Source organism: Raphanus sativus, chromosome 7 (assembly GCF_000801105.2).
Source record: "Raphanus sativus cultivar WK10039 chromosome 7, ASM80110v3, whole genome shotgun sequence".
Classification (NCBI taxonomy): domain Eukaryota; kingdom Viridiplantae; phylum Streptophyta; class Magnoliopsida; order Brassicales; family Brassicaceae; genus Raphanus; species Raphanus sativus.
The window spans coordinates 16,107,377-16,124,773 of record NC_079517.1 but is presented as its reverse complement, the minus strand read 5'-3'; the positions used below and the strand labels follow the sequence as shown (position 1 = coordinate 16,124,773).

At 39.2% G+C, this 17,397-nt stretch overlaps 4 protein-coding genes across 8 annotated transcripts; 2 read left to right on the top strand and 2 right to left on the bottom strand.

The window, feature by feature from the left end:
- Window positions 1-2,040: 2,040 nt before the first annotated feature.
- Window positions 2,041-4,738, top strand: LOC108815529 (uncharacterized). Its single transcript, XM_018588104.2, has 5 exons — window positions 2,041-2,128; window positions 2,661-2,958; window positions 3,038-4,292; window positions 4,385-4,588; window positions 4,685-4,738. Exons 1-5 carry the CDS (start codon window positions 2,041-2,043, stop codon window positions 4,736-4,738), a joined length of 1,899 nt encoding a protein of 632 aa, XP_018443606.2.
- A 244-nt stretch (window positions 4,739-4,982) lies between these two features.
- Window positions 4,983-7,132, bottom strand: LOC130498046 (uncharacterized protein At4g04775-like). Its single transcript, XM_056991384.1, has 3 exons — window positions 7,010-7,132; window positions 5,422-5,571; window positions 4,983-5,343 (listed from the first exon to the last, which is right to left on the bottom strand). Exons 1-3 carry the CDS (start codon window positions 7,130-7,132, stop codon window positions 5,092-5,094), a joined length of 525 nt encoding a protein of 174 aa, XP_056847364.1. The 3' UTR covers window positions 4,983-5,091.
- LOC108818146 (exosome complex component RRP45A) lies at window positions 6,995-9,274 on the top strand. 4 transcript variants are annotated; one of them, XM_018591029.2, is made up of 8 exons: window positions 6,995-7,148; window positions 7,289-7,441; window positions 7,614-7,823; window positions 7,900-7,995; window positions 8,108-8,222; window positions 8,294-8,374; window positions 8,448-8,636; window positions 8,721-9,274. In XM_018591029.2, the coding sequence occupies exons 2-8, from the start codon at window positions 7,305-7,307 to the stop codon at window positions 9,126-9,128; spliced, it is 1,236 nt and encodes a 411-aa protein (XP_018446531.1). In that variant the 5' UTR covers window positions 6,995-7,148; window positions 7,289-7,304; the 3' UTR covers window positions 9,129-9,274. The 4 variants fall into 4 exon arrangements, with proteins under 4 accessions (XP_018446531.1, XP_018446529.1, XP_018446532.1 ...); XM_018591027.2 differs by having other exon boundaries at window positions 7,012-7,169; window positions 7,286-7,441; XM_018591030.2 differs by having other exon boundaries at window positions 7,013-7,148; window positions 7,286-7,441.
- LOC108818147 (3-hydroxyisobutyryl-CoA hydrolase-like protein 1, mitochondrial) lies at window positions 9,246-12,438 on the bottom strand. 2 transcript variants are annotated; one of them, XM_018591032.2, is made up of 15 exons: window positions 12,124-12,438; window positions 11,965-12,045; window positions 11,817-11,885; window positions 11,658-11,721; window positions 11,342-11,421; window positions 11,147-11,230; window positions 10,916-11,000; window positions 10,597-10,682; window positions 10,385-10,506; window positions 10,239-10,299; window positions 10,062-10,160; window positions 9,874-9,975; window positions 9,757-9,798; window positions 9,553-9,679; window positions 9,246-9,444 (listed from the first exon to the last, which is right to left on the bottom strand). In XM_018591032.2, the coding sequence occupies exons 1-14, from the start codon at window positions 12,241-12,243 to the stop codon at window positions 9,563-9,565; spliced, it is 1,212 nt and encodes a 403-aa protein (XP_018446534.1). In that variant the 5' UTR covers window positions 12,244-12,438; the 3' UTR covers window positions 9,246-9,444; window positions 9,553-9,562. The 2 variants fall into 2 exon arrangements, with proteins under 2 accessions (XP_018446534.1, XP_056846838.1); XM_056990858.1 differs by having other exon boundaries at window positions 9,246-9,679; window positions 12,124-12,437.
- Between the last annotated feature and the right edge of the window lie 4,959 nt (window positions 12,439-17,397).

Here is a 17,397-nt window from a genome sequence, read left to right as displayed (position 1 = left end):
AAGTAGTTAATAACTTAATACACATCCGTCTCCAACCATGAGGATTTTTTTCGATAATTGGTCCTCAGCCATGAGTAATATACTAAGACTATCTCCAATGTATTTTGCTATTTTTTTCTCTATAATAGATATGTGATTTGTTTCAATGTATTTCCTTAAAATAGAGATCTTCAAGATATAGAGCAAAATATAGAGGAATATTATTTATTCCTTTATAAATAAAGAAAAATATAACAATCTATATTTTAAAGGAAGAAATAGAGTAAAGTTGGAGTAGTTTTGGTTCTAAATGCTATTATAGAGGCAAATATAGAAGATGGTTGGAGATGCTTTTAAACACATTTTTGTACTTTTATCATTTTTGGTGAAAGATTCTGGTTAAGGCATCTCCAACCCCACTATATTTTTTACTCTAAAATAGAGTTTAGAATAAAAGTGCTAGTACTCTAACTCTATAATAGAGTGAAAAATATGTTTACTACAAATATAGAGTAAATTGTTTTTTTTCATCATTCTATTTTCAAATCTAAAATAGAGTATCATTAGAGTAAACTCCAACTCTACTCCCACACGAATCACTTAACTTTTGAAAGCCAGTTCAAAAAAAAAAAAGAATCACTTAACTTTGGAGTTTAGACGATACTATTCATAATACACTGAAACTTGTACAAATATAAATTTTACAACTACAAGGAGCTGCTGAAGTCGTCTTTTGGCATTACCCACCGAAACTAGTCCAAGTATTATCTTTTAAAACAGATTAATAAAAAAAATATTTTATACTTCTTCTATTTCATAATAGTTGATGTTTTGCTTTATTACACAAAGATTAAGAAAATTATATTTTCGAATAACCATTTTAAAGATTTAAGTTTAAAATCAATTAACCAATCATAAAAAACTGTAAAATCTAATATTGAAACAGTTTCCAATAAAATTAAAATTAACTTTGAAATCTCAAAAATTCATATAAATTGAAACAAAATCAATACTATTAAAATTGGAACATGTCTTGTTGATAATAGTTGGGTTCAAATTAAAAAAACGAAACCTATATGTAACTGATTATATCTGCATATTAATATAACTGCTAAACCTATTATTTTGGATTACAGAAGCTATAACTGCTAAATCTATATGAGCATTAAAAAACAAAGCTATATAGAAACCAAAGTTATATAACCACTAAATTCCCATTTTTAGGACTATCCAAATAGTAACCAAATATACCAACCAAATATACTCGAAAACATCCTATTTTTTTTGGATTATGCAGATAGAAACAAAATATTCTCAAAAACAATATTTATTTAACAAACTAAATAAATACATAATTTAAATTATTAGATTGATTTGATAATACGGATCAATGAATGTGTTAAATTACTAGCACAAGTGTATAATTGTTATGCAACATCACAAATTCAATCAAATTACCAATACCTCTTACTAATCAATACTATTAAGAAAAAGTTAACACAAATATGATTACAATGAAAACACAAATATCATTACAAAGTAACATACATATATGAAAATTAAATTTCTAAAAAAAAGTAAAACAAAAAAGTAAACTCGCACGGAAAATTTTATGACAACTATGGTACATAGGAAAATTGATTGATTCTTTACAACATCAGAAAAACACAAATATAATTACAAAAAAAACAAAATATTAAAAGTACATTTCTTAAATAATGTAAATAAAAAAATATACCCATCCTTCCAAGGGCGGATCAAAATCTAGTAGTCCTTTTAAAACATCATATATACTAAAACAGATAGAATCTTAAAACAAAGATTATGAAAGGATATAGAATTACCTTAGAGTATGAAAGGCTAGAGAACCACTGCTCAATTTGTCTCCTACTATCTCTCCTAAGTGAGCAATGCCCATCAAAACCCACCCTCTCAAGCCAAAATCTAACAGGGGATTCAGAACCTACAAGAGGAGGAGAGAGAAATTAACAAAGAGTGGTACAAATTATCATCAAAATAAGGAAAAACAATCAACCTCCTTCCAGTATAGAGTGGATAGACATGGCAAGAATTTTGGAGATAGAGTACAAACAAACTCATGTTCCTCCTCCTCCTTTGCTTAATTCAAGTACTATTGGGGATTACCAAGGTAGGAACAAACCTTACTTGGCTGATTCTTAAAAGTGCTCCTATCCACCTTATACAAAAAGAAGATGACATCATCCCTATGATTCGCTCATATAGGCGTGCGCCCCTCCCCCAGAGGGAACTAAAGGAATGGAGAGCAAAAACATAGCCTTGGTGTCGATCGACGGTACGTCTGCCTTGGTGTCGATCGACGGTGATCCCAGAAAACGGACTGAGTTTATTTTATGACTGACTTAGGCCCAGAAGTCACCACAAATTATCAGAATGCCCCTACACGACTAAAAATCCTATTTTACTATTTTAAGTCATTGTTTACGGCTATGTTTTATACTATTCTAGAGAGAGCTTGGATTGGAAATAGATATCTGAATACATTGAGAGAGAGAATTCTTAAACTCCCTCTATTTCTTTACTCTATTATGTTTTTATTTATTTATTGCAGTATTATTCAGACCATCATAATAGATGGGAGAAGACTAAACTCAGTGCAAGGTGTAATGAGAAAGATTGCGGATGGCGCATCTATTGTTCAGTGGAGAATCCAATCGGGAAGTGGATGGTGAAAACCTATGAGGACGAGCATCAGTGTCATCCAGTGGGGATGTGTAAACAGATCAAGAGTCCTGTGATAGCTGATCTATTTTTAGAAGACATTAGGCGTGATCCAGAAATGAGTGCTCCAGAAATAAAAGATGAAATGAAGAGGAGGTACAATATCATCATCTCACCTCCACAGTCGCAAGTCGCTAGGAGAATGATCTTTGATAAACTCCAAGCTGAAACGAATGAGCAGTTTGCAAGACTAAGAGATTACGAGCATGAGATAAAGAGGTACACTTATTTTTTTTTTTTACTTTCATCCTCGATAATACTTTCATTATGTTGATATTTATTTTCTGTAATTTTTCAGGACAAATAAAAACACAACTGTGGAGATCAACACCATCAGAAGAGAGGACGGAGAGGAAATATTTTCACAAATCTACATCTGTTTTGAAGCTCTAAAGAGGTCGTGGAAAGCCAACTGCAGACCCATCATCGGTTTAGATGGTACGTTCCTAAAACATTCTGTACAAGGGATGATTCTCACTGCGATTGGAAGGGATCCGAACAATCAGATATATCCTATAGCTTGGGCAGTAGTTTCGGCTGAGAATAATGACAACTGGGAATGGTTCGTTCACAAGTTGAAGCTTGACTTGGATCTGGGTGAAGGTGAGAACATTACAATCATATCTGACATGCATAGAAGTTTGATTCATGGTGTTGGTACGGAGTTGCCAAAGGCTGAGCATCGAGCATGTGCTAGACACATCTACGCTAATCTGAAGAAACTGCACAAGTCTGACACTTTAAAGCCCCTGTTTTGGAGAGTTGCAAGCAGTTATAACGGTGCTGATTTCAAGGAGAATCTAAAATTTTTCAGAGAATTTGATCCAAAGGCATGTGATGATCTGCTGAAGAAAGATCATCGTACGTGGTGCAGAGCTTTTTTTAGGATTGGTTGTTGTTGTGCGGATACTCACAACAATCTGACAGAGTCTTTCAATAGAACTTTGAAGATTGCAAGGAAGAAGCCATTTGTGCAGATGCTTGAGCTCATAAGAAGAGATGCAATGCAAAGAATTGTAAATAGGTACAAGATAGCTTGCAAGGAGATTGGAAGACACACAAAGAAAGCAAGAAAAGAGATGGAGAAATCGTGTGAAGAAGCTCAGCATTGTTACTCTGTCTCAAGTACTGGTAGGAAATATGAGATTGTTGAGGGGACCAATGGCTATTCAGTGCGTCTCAATAGCCGCACTTGTGTATGCAGGAAATGGGACTTGACAGGTATTCCTTGTCGCCATGCTGTTTGTGCAATCCTAGAGAACACTGGATTAGTTGAGGACTACATCTCAGACTTCTATTTGACTGATAAATGGAAAGAGACTTACCGGAAAGGTCTGAAGCCGGTTAATGGCCCTAAGTTTTGGGAAGAAGTTGGAGGAAAACGCATTTTTGCACCACCTTACAAGCGACCACCGGGTAGACCGAAAGGTAAAGCGAGGATCAAAGGTGTCCATGAATCACCTTCAAAAAAGAAAGTTGGTCGGAAAGGAAGAGAAGGACATTGTGGGCTATGTGGTGAGAAGGGACATAACTCAAGAAAGTGTCCACGTGAGGTATTATCAAGATTCATTTTTAATATTTTTTTTTTACTTTTTTCTTGTGTATGTCCAAGTTCTTTTATACTGTCTACTTTGTGTTATATTAGTCTGAGGAAGACAAGGCTAAGAGAAGGCGTCTTAATGAGGAAGCTCAGTTGGAGGCACAAGTACAAGATCAGATACAAGAGGAAGCTAATGACCAAGCACAAGAGGAAGCTGAGATGGAAGCTGATTTAATGGCTCAAATAGTTGAAGACCAACCAGAATTTGAAGTTCAGGACATTTCTTCTACTGCACCACAACCGACTCAAGTACTCCGAAGAAGCAACCGTTTGGCTTCATTGTTGTTTGGTTGATCATGTCTTATATTTCAAGAACATGGCTATTATCTCTTTTGGATGTTTTAGAATGTTGGAAGTCTCAGTATACTTTTGCATATTTTGGATGTGCTAGACACATGAACTGGTCGTTGTGTCTTTTGCTTATTTTCGATGTTTAACATCATGAACTAGTCGCTGTGACTTATAATAGTCCTTGACTTTTGGTTGTATGATCTTCAAAACTTCAATATTTATTACTCATTTGGCTTTTTCTACTAGATTTTACTAGTGTATATTTCATAAATGATGAAGATACTTTAACAACAATATTGCTCAAATGAAATTTTTCAACAACATTAGAATTAGCAAACTGATACATAACCATTCCATTGTACTCATGACAGATACACCAACAAAACAAAGTAAAAACCATTCCATTGTACTCCTGACTGATACACCAACAACAAAGTAAAAACCATTCCATTAATCTCAATTCACATTATTATGCATCGCCGATACACAACCATTTCACGAGAACCTGGTTTCTCCACCTTCTGCTGCTCCAACTCCATACGAAGTGCATTGACAGTGGCCGTTAGATCATTGACGGTGGCCGTAAGTTCATTGATCCGTTTCTTCTTCTCTCTTATTTCATCTCGAGCTTGAATCAAAGCTCTCTTAGCCCAACCTTTCACTTCTTCTTCATCAAGCCACGCAAAGTAAGAGCAATGGTTATTCTCCCCTTCCTAATGATACAAAAGACTAAAATGTTAGAACCAATCTCAGTACAACTAATTACCAAACACCATGAGTTTAGTCTAGACCTTGTACAATTCACACCCATAGAACCTCCGACCAGGATTCTTATCTGTCCAAGCTGTGAAAATCTTTGCAGGCAACTGACAAGCACATACTCTGCGATTACCATAACCTCTGTTCCTTCTATTGCTTGATGACCCCGAGCTTAGATCCATCTATCAATGAACCATCAATCAATAACAATCGAATAGAAGACTAAACATCTATATACTGGGTTCAACGATTTTACCTGATTCCTCTGTGTAGTTGCTGGATTCGACTTCAATTTAGGTTAAATGTCTCTGTTTCACGATGAAAGAAGAAATAGAGGAAGAGAAGAAACATATCGGGTCGGGTTACTATTTTGTTTTGGGTCGATTTTAAATAACCAGACTCAAATTGTTTTTCTTTTATTTGGTCTGGGTCTGGTTGAATTTAAAGTAAATTAGCTTGGTTTAAAATCAAATTAACGGGAGAGTTAACAGTATTAAGTCTCCGACATCCACGTGTCTTTCTCCGGTTACTGTAATTAGGCTAATGATGTCAGTTACATAGCATCATATAGTTCAGGGATGTTGCCATGCGTATTATATACTTGGTGTAGTTAGTCATACATTACTTTAGTTGGGATGGCTGGCCATGTGATGGGCGATACTTGGTGTAGCTAGCTATCATTTTTCCTAATATTTTCTTTGAATATGTTTGAGTAGTTCTATTGTTAGATATAGGGTTCTATTTACAAAAAAAAAAGATATGGCTCTAACTGGTGACCACAAAGGGAATAATATGAACAAAGAGGAATGGAATGCAGATGAACAAAATAATAGGAATACTTATTCCTTCTGTTCCTTGCCAGATTTTATAAGGAATAGTTATACTCTATAATTCCTTAAATTAAAAGGAATGAGAAGGAACATTAGGAAAATAATATTCCACATAAATGGTGTAAAATTTGAGGAATGAAGAGGAATTACCCATTCCCACTCATTCCTTTGGTCACCATTTAGAGCCATAGGATTTTTCACAAGTTATTTTATGGTTTGCTAAATATGTATTGTTGTTAGGGTGATTTAATTAATTCTTCATCTAGTTGTTCTTATTGCTAAAGTTAGGATTGGTTACCCTAAATTAAGATCTTAGGATTGATTGACGAAAGTGAGAGCTTGGCATGTTGCCTTAATTAAACTAGAATGATATAATCATCTAGGTGTACATAAAAGTTGATCTAGGTGGTTAGAGAACATATCAAATATATTCGCTAAAACTTGATAGAAGAAACATCGATCGATATTCCAAAAGGTGCATCGATCGACGTTTTGAAAAGTGTATCGATCGACATTTGAAAAGTGTATCGATCTACGCTATCTTTAAGTATACCAAATTAGTATCCGATCCAGTTTTCGAAACATTGTCCCACATAGAGAACTTTTTTTTCTTTGTTGTTGCAATTTTACGGCAAAAGGAAAAAACCATCTTGCTAGTTGAATTGAACAAATGGGTTAACATAATATCCTGAAAGTAGCTCAAAAGGGGGCCGATCCTGGACAAAGCTATATTGGGCCGTGGCTGAATATTGAAGAGCCCATACTCTCTGCGTTGTTTCTCCACAAAAACCTTTTCCCAGTCGCCGCCGAGCACCGCCGTCTTGTTGCAGAAAAATCTCATTCTTCTCCGCGTCTTCTCTCTTTCCTCGGACGGGTCGAGCATTATAAGAGCCTCTCTCGCTTCCAAAGCCATAAACTCTAAAACCCTTGTCTGTTTCTTTTCATCACATGTATCGATCAGTAGCAAGATGAATCCTCATTGATGTTCTTATTATCTCTCCTATTCTAAATGGGCTGCCCAAAGTTTTGATTTTTACTTCTTTTTCTGTCTGAAAAATCGTGTTAGTAGGTAGACATAGCAAATAATGGAGGGGAGATTGGCTAATATGTGGAGGTTGACAGTGAACGAAAGTAAGTTCGTGGAAACTGCGTTGCAATATGAGCTCAGAGTCGATGGTCGTGGTCTTTATGATTACCGCAAGCTTACTATTAAGTTCGGAAAGTAAGTGCTCACTTCATCTACTTTCTTTCCGTTTCTGCATCTTGGAGGCTTCTGCTGTTTCTAGCTCAGTCTCTTTAGTCTCCTATTATTGCATCTTCCTTTGGATCCTTGATGGGGTTTTGCTCTAGTTGTAACCAAAGAGCTCTTTTTCATCTTGTGTGAATTTAAACAGAGAGTATGGTAGCTCAGAAGTTCAGCTGGGTCAGACTCATGTGATGGGTTTTGTGACTGCTCAGTTGGTACAACCTTACAAAGACAGACCTAACGAAGGATCTCTCTCTATCTTCACTGAGTTTTCTCCTATGGCTGATCCATCGTTTGAGCCTGGTCGCCCTGGAGAATCTGCAGTGGAGCTGGGACGTATTATAGACCGTGGTCTAAGGTAAAATCTTTATTTGGAATAACCTGGATTAAAGATAGCAAAAACAAATGGCAAATGGTTACTGTGTTGGTTGCAGAGAAAGCCGTGCGGTAGATACAGAGTCACTCTGCGTTCTAGCTGGAAAGAAGGTCTGGTCTGTTCGCATTGATCTTCACATTTTGGACAATGGAGGGTAGGTTTTTTATTGGCTACAAGTATTCTCCTCTCCTTCATGTTCGTTGTAGGTTCTGGTTTAAAGATGATCATCTCTTATTTGTGTTTTCATCACTCGCTTTTGTATATAGGAACTTGGTTGATGCTGCAAATATTGCTGCGTTAGCAGCGCTCATGACGTTTAGGAGACCAGACTGCACTGTAGGAGGGGAGAACAGTCAAGAAGTTATCATACATTCACTAGAGGTTAGTCACATTAAGAGAAACTTGTAAGAGGTTGTTATTCTCAACTTCAATCGTTTGCTTTCGTTTTGCAGGAACGGGAGCCACTCCCACTGATAATACATCATCTCCCCATAGCCTTTACGTTTGGATTTTTCAACAACGGCAACATTGTGGTAATAGAAATTGAATTTTTTTTGTTACCTTTTTCTATGAGGTAAGAAACGGATATTTGTGTTGTTATGGTAGGTAATGGACCCAACTTACGTAGAAGAAGAGGTTATGTGTGGGAGAATGACTGTGACTGTCAATGCTAATGGCGATATATGTGCAATCCAAAAACCAGGAGAAGAAGGCGTGAACCAGAGTGTAATCCTTCATTGCTTACGTCTTGCTTCTTCAAGAGCAGCTGCAACAACAAAGATTATTAGAGAAGAGGTGAAAATTGCAGAGCGTTTTCTTTCAGGATAAAAAAAATAACAGTTCGTTCACATTATGTTGTGCTTTGTTTTCTTGGTGCAGGTTGAAGCATATAACCGTGAGAAGAACTTACAGAAGGTGAAGCGACATTCTACTTTGGCTAAATCTGAAGTTTTTGGACCTATTGTGGTTGTGAAGGAGGGACATAAGAAGTCTTCAGATGAGGATAAATCTGCAGAGATATCTCAGGAACATGTCGAACTAAAGAACAGCAAGGAACAAGAAGCTGTTGCCTCTCCTGCCACTTTCAAAGGACCTGAAACTTGTTCTGTTTCTTCTGATCCAGCGATCAAGGGAAAGGCGAACGACTCTGGAGATGCTCAGAAAGAAGTAACCGGAGATGTAGAGATGGAAGATACACCTGAGGTTACTAAACACAAGGATGGAGAGAAGACACTCAGAGATGCTGTCAAGCCTAAGAAGAAGAAGCGGAAAAACAAAAGCACTTGAAAGAAGTTTGATGTTAGCATTTAACTACATAAGAAAGAGCACAAAGTGATTTGTTGTTTAGCACTTAATTATATTGTTATTTGTTTCTTATTTTTGAATTATATACATCACCCTCAATTACTCAAAAAAAAATCACTATCTATTCATTTTAAAAATGAAAGAATGCTTAATATATGCTTAATCGTGTTAAATATCTTATCTCAGTTAGCCAGAACGTAAGAAATCTTAATACAACAATTGATTTTATTTTTTTAAATGTCAAAGAAGATGAGCCCTCTTTCATAGTCTTGAAAGATGAGAAAAAGTTGGCAGCAAACTGTGAAAACAGACATACAGACTGTTATTAGTAACGAATATTAGTCACACACACTAAACTATTCAAATTGTATATTAAAAGAATGTAATAAAGCTTGGTGATCCACACCTGAAGTAATCTAAATGCTTTCTCTGAGTTTGATGGGAAGGTCAAGATCAGGTTCAGAGGGAGTCAAGGGAGAGAAATAATTATCAACCATGTCCTCTGTAACTTTCTCCAAGGTTGGTGGATCCCACTGCACAACACCAATAGTGAACGTGCTTATCATACACAGTAATGTGTTTTTGAAAAGATCTAAGATTAGCAAGTTACCTTTGGTGCGTCGTCCTTGTCTATCAATCGAGCTCGTACTCCCTTTTCATCATTAAAACATTACTCATCACTCTGTTCACAATTTTTCAAACTTTTATATGCCAAAAGAACTCATACCTCACAAAAATTGCCAGAAAAGTTCCCGACTGTTCCTTGTAGCGACATTCTATACTCTCGAATCAAGCATTGATCAAGTGTTTGAAACCTTCCTTCTCGAACCTATTGGATTCGTTTGAAGAAGCAATATAAGTCGAGGAAAACAAAAAAAATGAGATATTTACAAGCAAAGTTAATTGTCAACTTACAGATCTCAATGCGACCTTCAAGGACAATGGCGAGGTTTCTTTAAGCCTACGTAGAGTCGTAGCGCACCATATGTCTTTTGTTCTACCAGCCTCGACTTCCTGGTTATACCCAAAACACCATTACTTTTATTGACTCGAGATGGTCACACTCGCAGAATCATTTGTAGAGAGACTTACCAAAGAATCAATAATTTCTTCCACTGTGTCATGACAGAAGCATTTTTCAAGTAACTCGATCCTACAAAAGAAGAAAAGCAAACTTAGAAGCTGATATGAGACTACAAGGCAAGAGTTTTCTATCTCTAGAATTCAGGAAAACAAACCTGCGAATAACACCAGTCTTTTCTGGATGGGCAGCTTCTGCACATTTTTCTAAGGTAGCTTCAACAACAGAAGGATCATCAGTGAGGAGCTTCTTGAGCTGTTCTTCCAATACAGGAACCTCCTGTTGTTTGAGAAGAAACCATCACTACCTAGTACGTAAGATAAGTTTAATGAACAGAGTAAAAAATCTGATTAATGTAATCGATATTACCGTACTACTAATATAATGTGTCGCGAGGCCACATGCCAACATTTCTGCGCCACTGATCTTTAACCCAGTAAGACCCAGATACTCCCCTGCATATACTCTATTAAATCATCCATCCTATGGAGCTATAACATATACTATGAAACATGAACATTATAAAGAAAGAAAGAAAAAAGACTTGGTTGATTGTTATCAGCAAGATCTGTCCTATTGAATAAGTAGTTTCTATGGTAAGTTGCTCTCCAAGAATTGATAAGACTGTGAAATGACAAACCTAGAGAGAAGTGAACCTAAGCAGTTAAAAAACAAATCACAAGCATACCTAAGCGACCAGGTAAGTGGGAGAGATTAAAAGAAGCGCCAGCATCAGGATGAAAACCAATGACTGTTTCAGGTGTAGCAAAAATCTGCAATATCCAAGGGCTGGTTAACTGCATGCTATAAGATGTTGTACAAGGGAACACAAAACTAGAATTCAGTAGAACGAATCATAGCAAGGAGGCGGAAAAAATAGATGGTCAAAAGTGGAGAAATAGGAAGGAAAAGTACATACAGTTCTATCAGTAGCTACACGAAATGTTCCAGGGATCGAAACTCCAGCTCCGCCTCCCATGGTAACACCGTTAAGAATTGCCACCTGGACGCAGTAGAAAATCATGGTGTCATTCTACTTATCGTGGTGTTCTCAGGGACATCGTTATTGAATCTTGGTTGAAGAGCCAATGGAGAAAAAGCAAAGATCACTTACATGTGGCTTTAGATATGTGCCTAGAAAGTATATAAAATTATACAGAGTCCAGAAAAACTCCCTAATAGCATCCGGGCTACCTACATTGATTCAAGGAGAAATAAGTGAAGCGAAAAAGCACCGAGTACACAGAGTAAATAAGATACCATACACATCGAGGTAAGACTAATCAATGGTAAAAAAAAGGTTGTGCCATGCATAACAAAGTTTCAACACCAATACACATACCAAGATTTAAAAGCACCACAAAAGATTTGATTTAATCATAAACCTTTCCCATGGCATCTAATCTTCAGGACACAAGAGAATCATGTACCTCTCTTTCTTAAGTGGTAGATAGACACAATATCGCCACCAGCACAAAACGCCCTTCCACTCCCCTTCAAAAGGTCAAGAGAATAATATGTTAGGAACTTATAAACACAAATGAGTTTCGATAGACAGTAAGAAGAAGAAGAATCTACAACAATGTCACCTTCATCATCACGAACCCGATATTAGGATCCTCTTCCCAATTCTTATAAAGCTTATGCAACCTTACTCCCTATTGAACAAAACACACACACACACACACGAAACTCATTATCAAACAAACTACTCTAATCACAACCAAATGATAATACCATGTGAGTGGTGAGAGCATTAAGAGCAGGTGGCCGATTGAGAATCGCAGTGCGGGAACAACCGCTTCCTTCAAAGAGAACCTAAATCAAACACCGAGACTATATCATTCACAGATTCACCGCATAAAGATCAAAGGTAACGGAGGCAGAGCTCGAAACCTGGTTATCGAGATCATCCGAGGTGACCTTGAGCGAACAGAAGCTCCTTCGACGACAACCGAATCTCCATAGCTGCTTATCTCTAACGATTCTCGCCAACAATCCGTTTGCGTTACGCATAACTCTTCTTCGTGATCTTCGTCTTTCTTCTTTGTACACTACTCTCTCTCTATACTCTCTTATTTGGCAAAAATCAAAAATGGCGGATCGTTTTGTGAGTGTCGTGGCCTTGTTAATCGGCTCCGATTTCACTGGGAGGAAACCTCTGGTTCATACGGAGGTTCTGAGTCGTGTGTCTCTCTCTGATGACGTGTTCCGCCTTTTAGGGCTGATGGGCCGATTCGAAGCTAAATTTAGTTTAGCTGATCCTTTAATATACGGGCCTCCCGATGACCAAGTCGTCTTACCAATCCCATATTACCCGTAACAGCCCTGACCTATTTATAGTCTGAGTTAGATACTTTGACGGCAAGGTCAAGATCAGGTTTAGAGGGAGTCAAGGCCCTTGACTCTCGGGAGAGGACCTTAACTAATAGGATTAATCTTTTTAAGTGACATACAACAACCCATAACATTAAATTGGGGGCTTATTGAATTGGTGATTTGGTAAGATTTCGTTTTTTCTTCAAATCCCATCTTATTGGATCTAGGATTTACAAAAATGATCTTAAATCCTTGCTTATTGGACTTGTCATTTATACAAACTCTAGCAAATCCTCCCTTGTTGAAAAATCAGGATTTCAGAGAAAAAAATATATCAGTTATTATTTGGAATTATCTGAAAATGATTTGTAGTTAAAATTTAGTGTCGTGAGTAGGTATTGAAAAATTAGTCAGTTTTTCTTTTTCTTTACTGAGCTTCTGAATGGTTTAAAAATTCTTCTTTTCTCAGCCTCTTAATTTCTTCATGTAAAAAAGCAGGAGAATTCATTTCGGAATGATACTTAAGGAAAAGTTGACCAGGAAAAAGACTCAAAGCACAAAGAACAAAAAGGATAGTTTTGCTGTAAGTTTCTGGGCTTCTTCAAGTTCGCCTTTCTTATAAGGTTTTAGCAGCTAGTTGATTAACGCTTAGAGATTCCACACTGGAACGAATATGTTTGCTCCACGAGATAAGGCACTACTCAAAAACGCCCACGAGATAAATAATAACAAAGGAAACTTACCTCCTTAAGGTTTTACCTTTCTCTTTCGAATAAGGATTCGGTTGCTTCGGGTTTACTTTGACTACCTGGTAAATAAATTATAAACTTACTTTCTTCCAGGTTTGGATCAGCTTTTCAGGTTGGTGACAAATCCAATGAACACCAATGTTCTTTCTAACAATTTCCCATTCTAGCAACTGACTATAAGTCTCTTTATGTACAACCTTGGCTTAAAAATTCATCTATTTTGCTAAACAATCCCAAGAATCTGTATATATGAAGTTAACTGTAAGACCTTAGATATGGTCTCAAAATCTCTGCAACTTGGAGTGAATAATTAAAGAAACTCGAAGTAGAGCTTCACGGATCAAAAACGAAAGTTTAAAAAATCTCACACGCGTCTCACGCGCTTAAATATTTCTCTCCCAAAACGCGATCCCTTTCCTTTCATCTTCACCGTCGCCGATCTCGGCGGCGGCCCCAACCCGCCTCCATGGCTAGAAAGAAACCTCCGAAAAACAAACCCCGCGGTCATCTCCCCACTGGAGTGGCCAAAACCCAATCCTCCTCCCCGAAATCGAAGGCGCCTGCCTCCTCAGCCGCCAAACCCTTTCCCGAATCTGACCCCCCTCTGGCCGGAGCCTCCGCTCAGTTGACTCAGACCTCGCTGCCTGCCCAGGAAGACTCTAGATCTACTCTGGCCAAGCAATCTAAACCCATGGTTCCCGAAACCCTAGCTGTCGATTCGCCGTCTTCGACTAGCAACGAAGCCGACATCTTAACACCTGCTACTACAGAAGCAGCTGCAAACCCTCATGCGACACTTTCTCCTTCTGCATCAGATATCTGGAAAGGTTTTGTCAAGGAGACTTCTGACAAACTTGTCCCAAAGGAGACGCCTTTCGTACTTGAATCTGGCGAATCTTGTGTGACAATTCCTAATGCTGTTGTTGAGAAGAATAAGAAAGCTTGGGAGTGCTTCATCCTGGGCCAGTTCTACGAAGAACCCCCAGCTAAAGGTGCCATCCATGCCATCGTTAACGGTATATGGAGTCGTCAGCGACGAGACATAACCGTCAACAAAATGGAAGAAAACGCCTTTCTCTTCCGTGTGCCTTGTCCCAACGCTCGACGACGCATCCTGAAGCAAAGCTTGTGGCAGATTGATGGGCAAACCATGTTTGTCTCAAAATGGTCTCCCGGTATCCAGCAAATCAAACCTGAGCTTGAGACGGTTCCGGTTTGGCTTGAGTTCACAGGTGTTCCCCTCCAATTCTTCAACAAGGACGCCCTCAAAGAGATTGCAGGGATGGTGGGGAACCCGATTTACTTGCATCCGACTACGGAAAACCTCACAAACATAGAGGTAGCCAAGGTCTACACTGTCATTGATCCGAGGAAGCCCCTTCCTGAGTTCGTCAATGCACGAAGAATTGCTGTCTCGAGTCCATGGCTTCCCTCCCTCTACACCTTTTGCAAGAAGTTTGGACATACTATCTCCAAGTGTAAGCATGCTCCTAAGACTTGCTTGACTTGCAACTCGGTGAAGCACTCCACTGCCTCATGCCCTCGCACCAATCACTCGGGTCCTAATAAGGATAGCGAGAAGCAAAAGCAGGACATTGAGAGGCAGAAGAAGAAGGAGGGCAAGAGACTGATACAAAGCCTCCTGCCCATTGTTGGTCAACCTCTAGTGGCTGATTCCTCGCCGCCCAAGAGGGCAAGGAAACCTAAGCGCAATGCTGCTCCTACCCCCGTGTCTCCAGAAAGAGACCCTCCTGACACTTCTGATTCTGAGCAATCAACTGACTCTCGAGGCCTCTCTGGAAGCTCTGTATCTGTCTCCCATAATCTGTCTAAGGGAAGCTTATGTGTTGATCTCTCAGCGGATGGATCTTTTGAAGAGCAGCCTCAGTCTAGTCCTGGTACTACTAGCTCCTCTGGTTCTTCCTCTGACGCTTCCATATCGGAAGAGGATGATAACCCTCAGGACGGAGGTGATGAGTTCATCGAGTTCTTCTCCAAGAGATACAAGAAGCGGGAAAAATCAAAAGCCAGGGCTAGAGGCCCTTTAATCCTCTAACTCTCTACCTCTCCATGGATCTGTTTTGCTGGAATATACGAGGAATAAATGATTCAGTAAAGCAACGAGGTTTGAAGAAATGGATTCGTAAATATAACCCTATTTTTGGTTGTCTCGTTGAGACGCATGTACAGCCGCCAAAGTCGGTCTCTATTTTGAATAACATCCTGTCCAACTGGTCTTTCGCTACAAACTATGAGTTCTCCGACCTCGGAAAAATCTGGATTGTCTGGAAGCCTTCTGTGCAGGTTAAAATTATCGCAAAGTCTCTGCAAATGGTCACATGCTCTGTCAAACTCCCGTTTCAGGCTAGTGAGTTTGTGGTGTCTTTTATCTATGCTTCTAACTGTAGAAAGGAAAGAAGACTTTTATGGAGTGAACTCGAAGCTACTTCTTGCTCACCACATCTTTGCGGTCTCCCCTGGATTGTGATGGAGGACTTCAACGAAATCATCAGTCCCTCAGAGCATTCTAGAGCAGACCTCTCTACCTCCACTCGCGGTATGCGTGATTTCAGTGAATGTCTTCAGCGATGCTTTCTATCTGATCTTCAGTTCAGTGGCAACACGTTTACTTGGTCCAACTCGTCTGTTTCCAAGAAGCTGGATCGCATTCTGTGTAACGAAGATTGGCTGGAAACCTTCCCGGAGTCTATTGCTGTCTTTGGAAAACCTGGCATCTCTGATCATAGTCCCTATTGTGCGTTTCTGGATCAGCTAAAGCCCCCTCAGAAACGTCCCTTCAGGTTCTTTGCCCATCTGAACTCTCACCCCGACTTTCAGGTTCTTATAACAGCTGCCTGGAACTCCATGACGTTTTTTTGGTACTAAGCAGTTCTGTGTTTCGAAGAAGCTCAAGGAGATGAAGCCTTTTATCCGCTCTTTCAACAAAGAAAATTTTTCTGAAATTGAAAAGCGGGTACATGAGGCTTTTGACCATCTCACCGACTGCCAAAACACTTCTCTATCCTCGCCAAGCCTAGCTGCAGCTGCTGCAGAGCGCTCTGCTCATGCTAAATGGTTTACTTTGGCCAAGGCTGAAGATAAATTCCTCCACCAGATATCAAGAGTTCAATGGTCAGTTGAGGGAGATGCGGGTACAGCTTTCTTTCACCGAGCCATCCGGGCAAGGCAGGCTCAGAACCACATTCACTACCTCTTTGATGCAAATGGCAGTATTATTGATACCCTAGATGGTATAAAGTGCCACGCAGTTGATTATTACCAGCAGCTTCTCGGAGGTATTAACCCGCCAACTACATCCACTCCTGCTGACATTGCTTCGGTTATGCAAGTCAAGTGCTCCACCGACGTCATTTCAGCCCTTGCAGCGCCATTCACTGATCTTGACATTGAAAGAGCCTTCCTCTCCCTTCCAAAGAATAAATCACCCGGCCCTGACGGTTACCCGGCTGAATTCTTCACAGGAAACTGGAAAGTGGTTGGCAGCTCTTATCCTCCGTTATCTATGGCTCCATCAATTTTTGGACCTCTGCTTTTATTTTGCCTAAGAACTGCATCAAAAAGATTGAAGCTATGTGTTCTCAATTTCTTTGGGGTGGAACTGAAGAAAAGAAAAGCATTGCCAAGGTTGCTTGGAAGACAGTCACTCTCCCAAGGAAAGAGGGAGGGCTGGGGCTTAGGGACATAAGCCGCTGGAATAAAACTCTCTGCCTGAAGTTAATCTGGCGGTTATACACTGCTGAGGACTCACTGTGGGCTTCTTGGGTGAAAGAATACAGAATTAAAGGAGAAATTTTTTGGGCCCTTGATGCTTCAAAAGCTACTTCTTCTTCATGGCATAGTCTTCTGTCCTTACGTGGTCTTGCGGCAGCTTTCCTAAAGGCAAAATTGGGTAATGGACAGCGGATAAGCTTTTGGTATGATCATTGGACACCCCTTGGGCCTCTGATTGATCGATTTGGTGAGCTTGGTCCAAGGGAACTCCAAATTGGAGAAACGTCACTGGTCGATCCCAGGCTGCTGAGGAGCTTCAACTGCACCTCACCACCATTCCGCTCCCCTCGTTAAGTGCTACAGATGATTC

Coding starts and splice junctions, on each gene's coding strand:
- LOC108815529 (XM_018588104.2), top strand. CDS start 2,041: ATGGCAAGAATTTTGGAGATAGAGTACAAACAAACTCATGTTCCTCCT. Junction 2,959..3,037: donor TACGAGCATGAGATAAAGAG/GTACACTTATTT, acceptor GTAATTTTTCAG/GACAAATAAAAACACAACTG. Junction 4,293..4,384: donor CAAGAAAGTGTCCACGTGAG/GTATTATCAAGA, acceptor GTGTTATATTAG/TCTGAGGAAGACAAGGCTAA.
- LOC130498046 (XM_056991384.1), bottom strand. CDS start 7,132: ATGGCTTTGGAAGCGAGAGAGGCTCTTATAATGCTCGACCCGTCCGAG. Junction 5,572..7,009: donor TCGGCGGCGACTGGGAAAAG/GTTTTTGTGGAG, acceptor GTTCATTGATAG/ATGGATCTAAGCTCGGGGTC. Junction 5,344..5,421: donor ATGGGTGTGAATTGTACAAG/GTCTAGACTAAA, acceptor TTGTATCATTAG/GAAGGGGAGAATAACCATTG.
- LOC108818146 (XM_018591029.2), top strand. CDS start 7,305: ATGGAGGGGAGATTGGCTAATATGTGGAGGTTGACAGTGAACGAAAGT. Junction 7,824..7,899: donor ATTATAGACCGTGGTCTAAG/GTAAAATCTTTA, acceptor TGTTGGTTGCAG/AGAAAGCCGTGCGGTAGATA. Junction 8,637..8,720: donor CAAAGATTATTAGAGAAGAG/GTGAAAATTGCA, acceptor TTCTTGGTGCAG/GTTGAAGCATATAACCGTGA.
- LOC108818147 (XM_018591032.2), bottom strand. CDS start 12,243: ATGCGTAACGCAAACGGATTGTTGGCGAGAATCGTTAGAGATAAGCAG. Junction 12,046..12,123: donor CGGATGATCTCGATAACCAG/GTTTCGAGCTCT, acceptor TGTTTGATTTAG/GTTCTCTTTGAAGGAAGCGG. Junction 10,161..10,238: donor AAGAAATTATTGATTCTTTG/GTAAGTCTCTCT, acceptor GGGTATAACCAG/GAAGTCGAGGCTGGTAGAAC.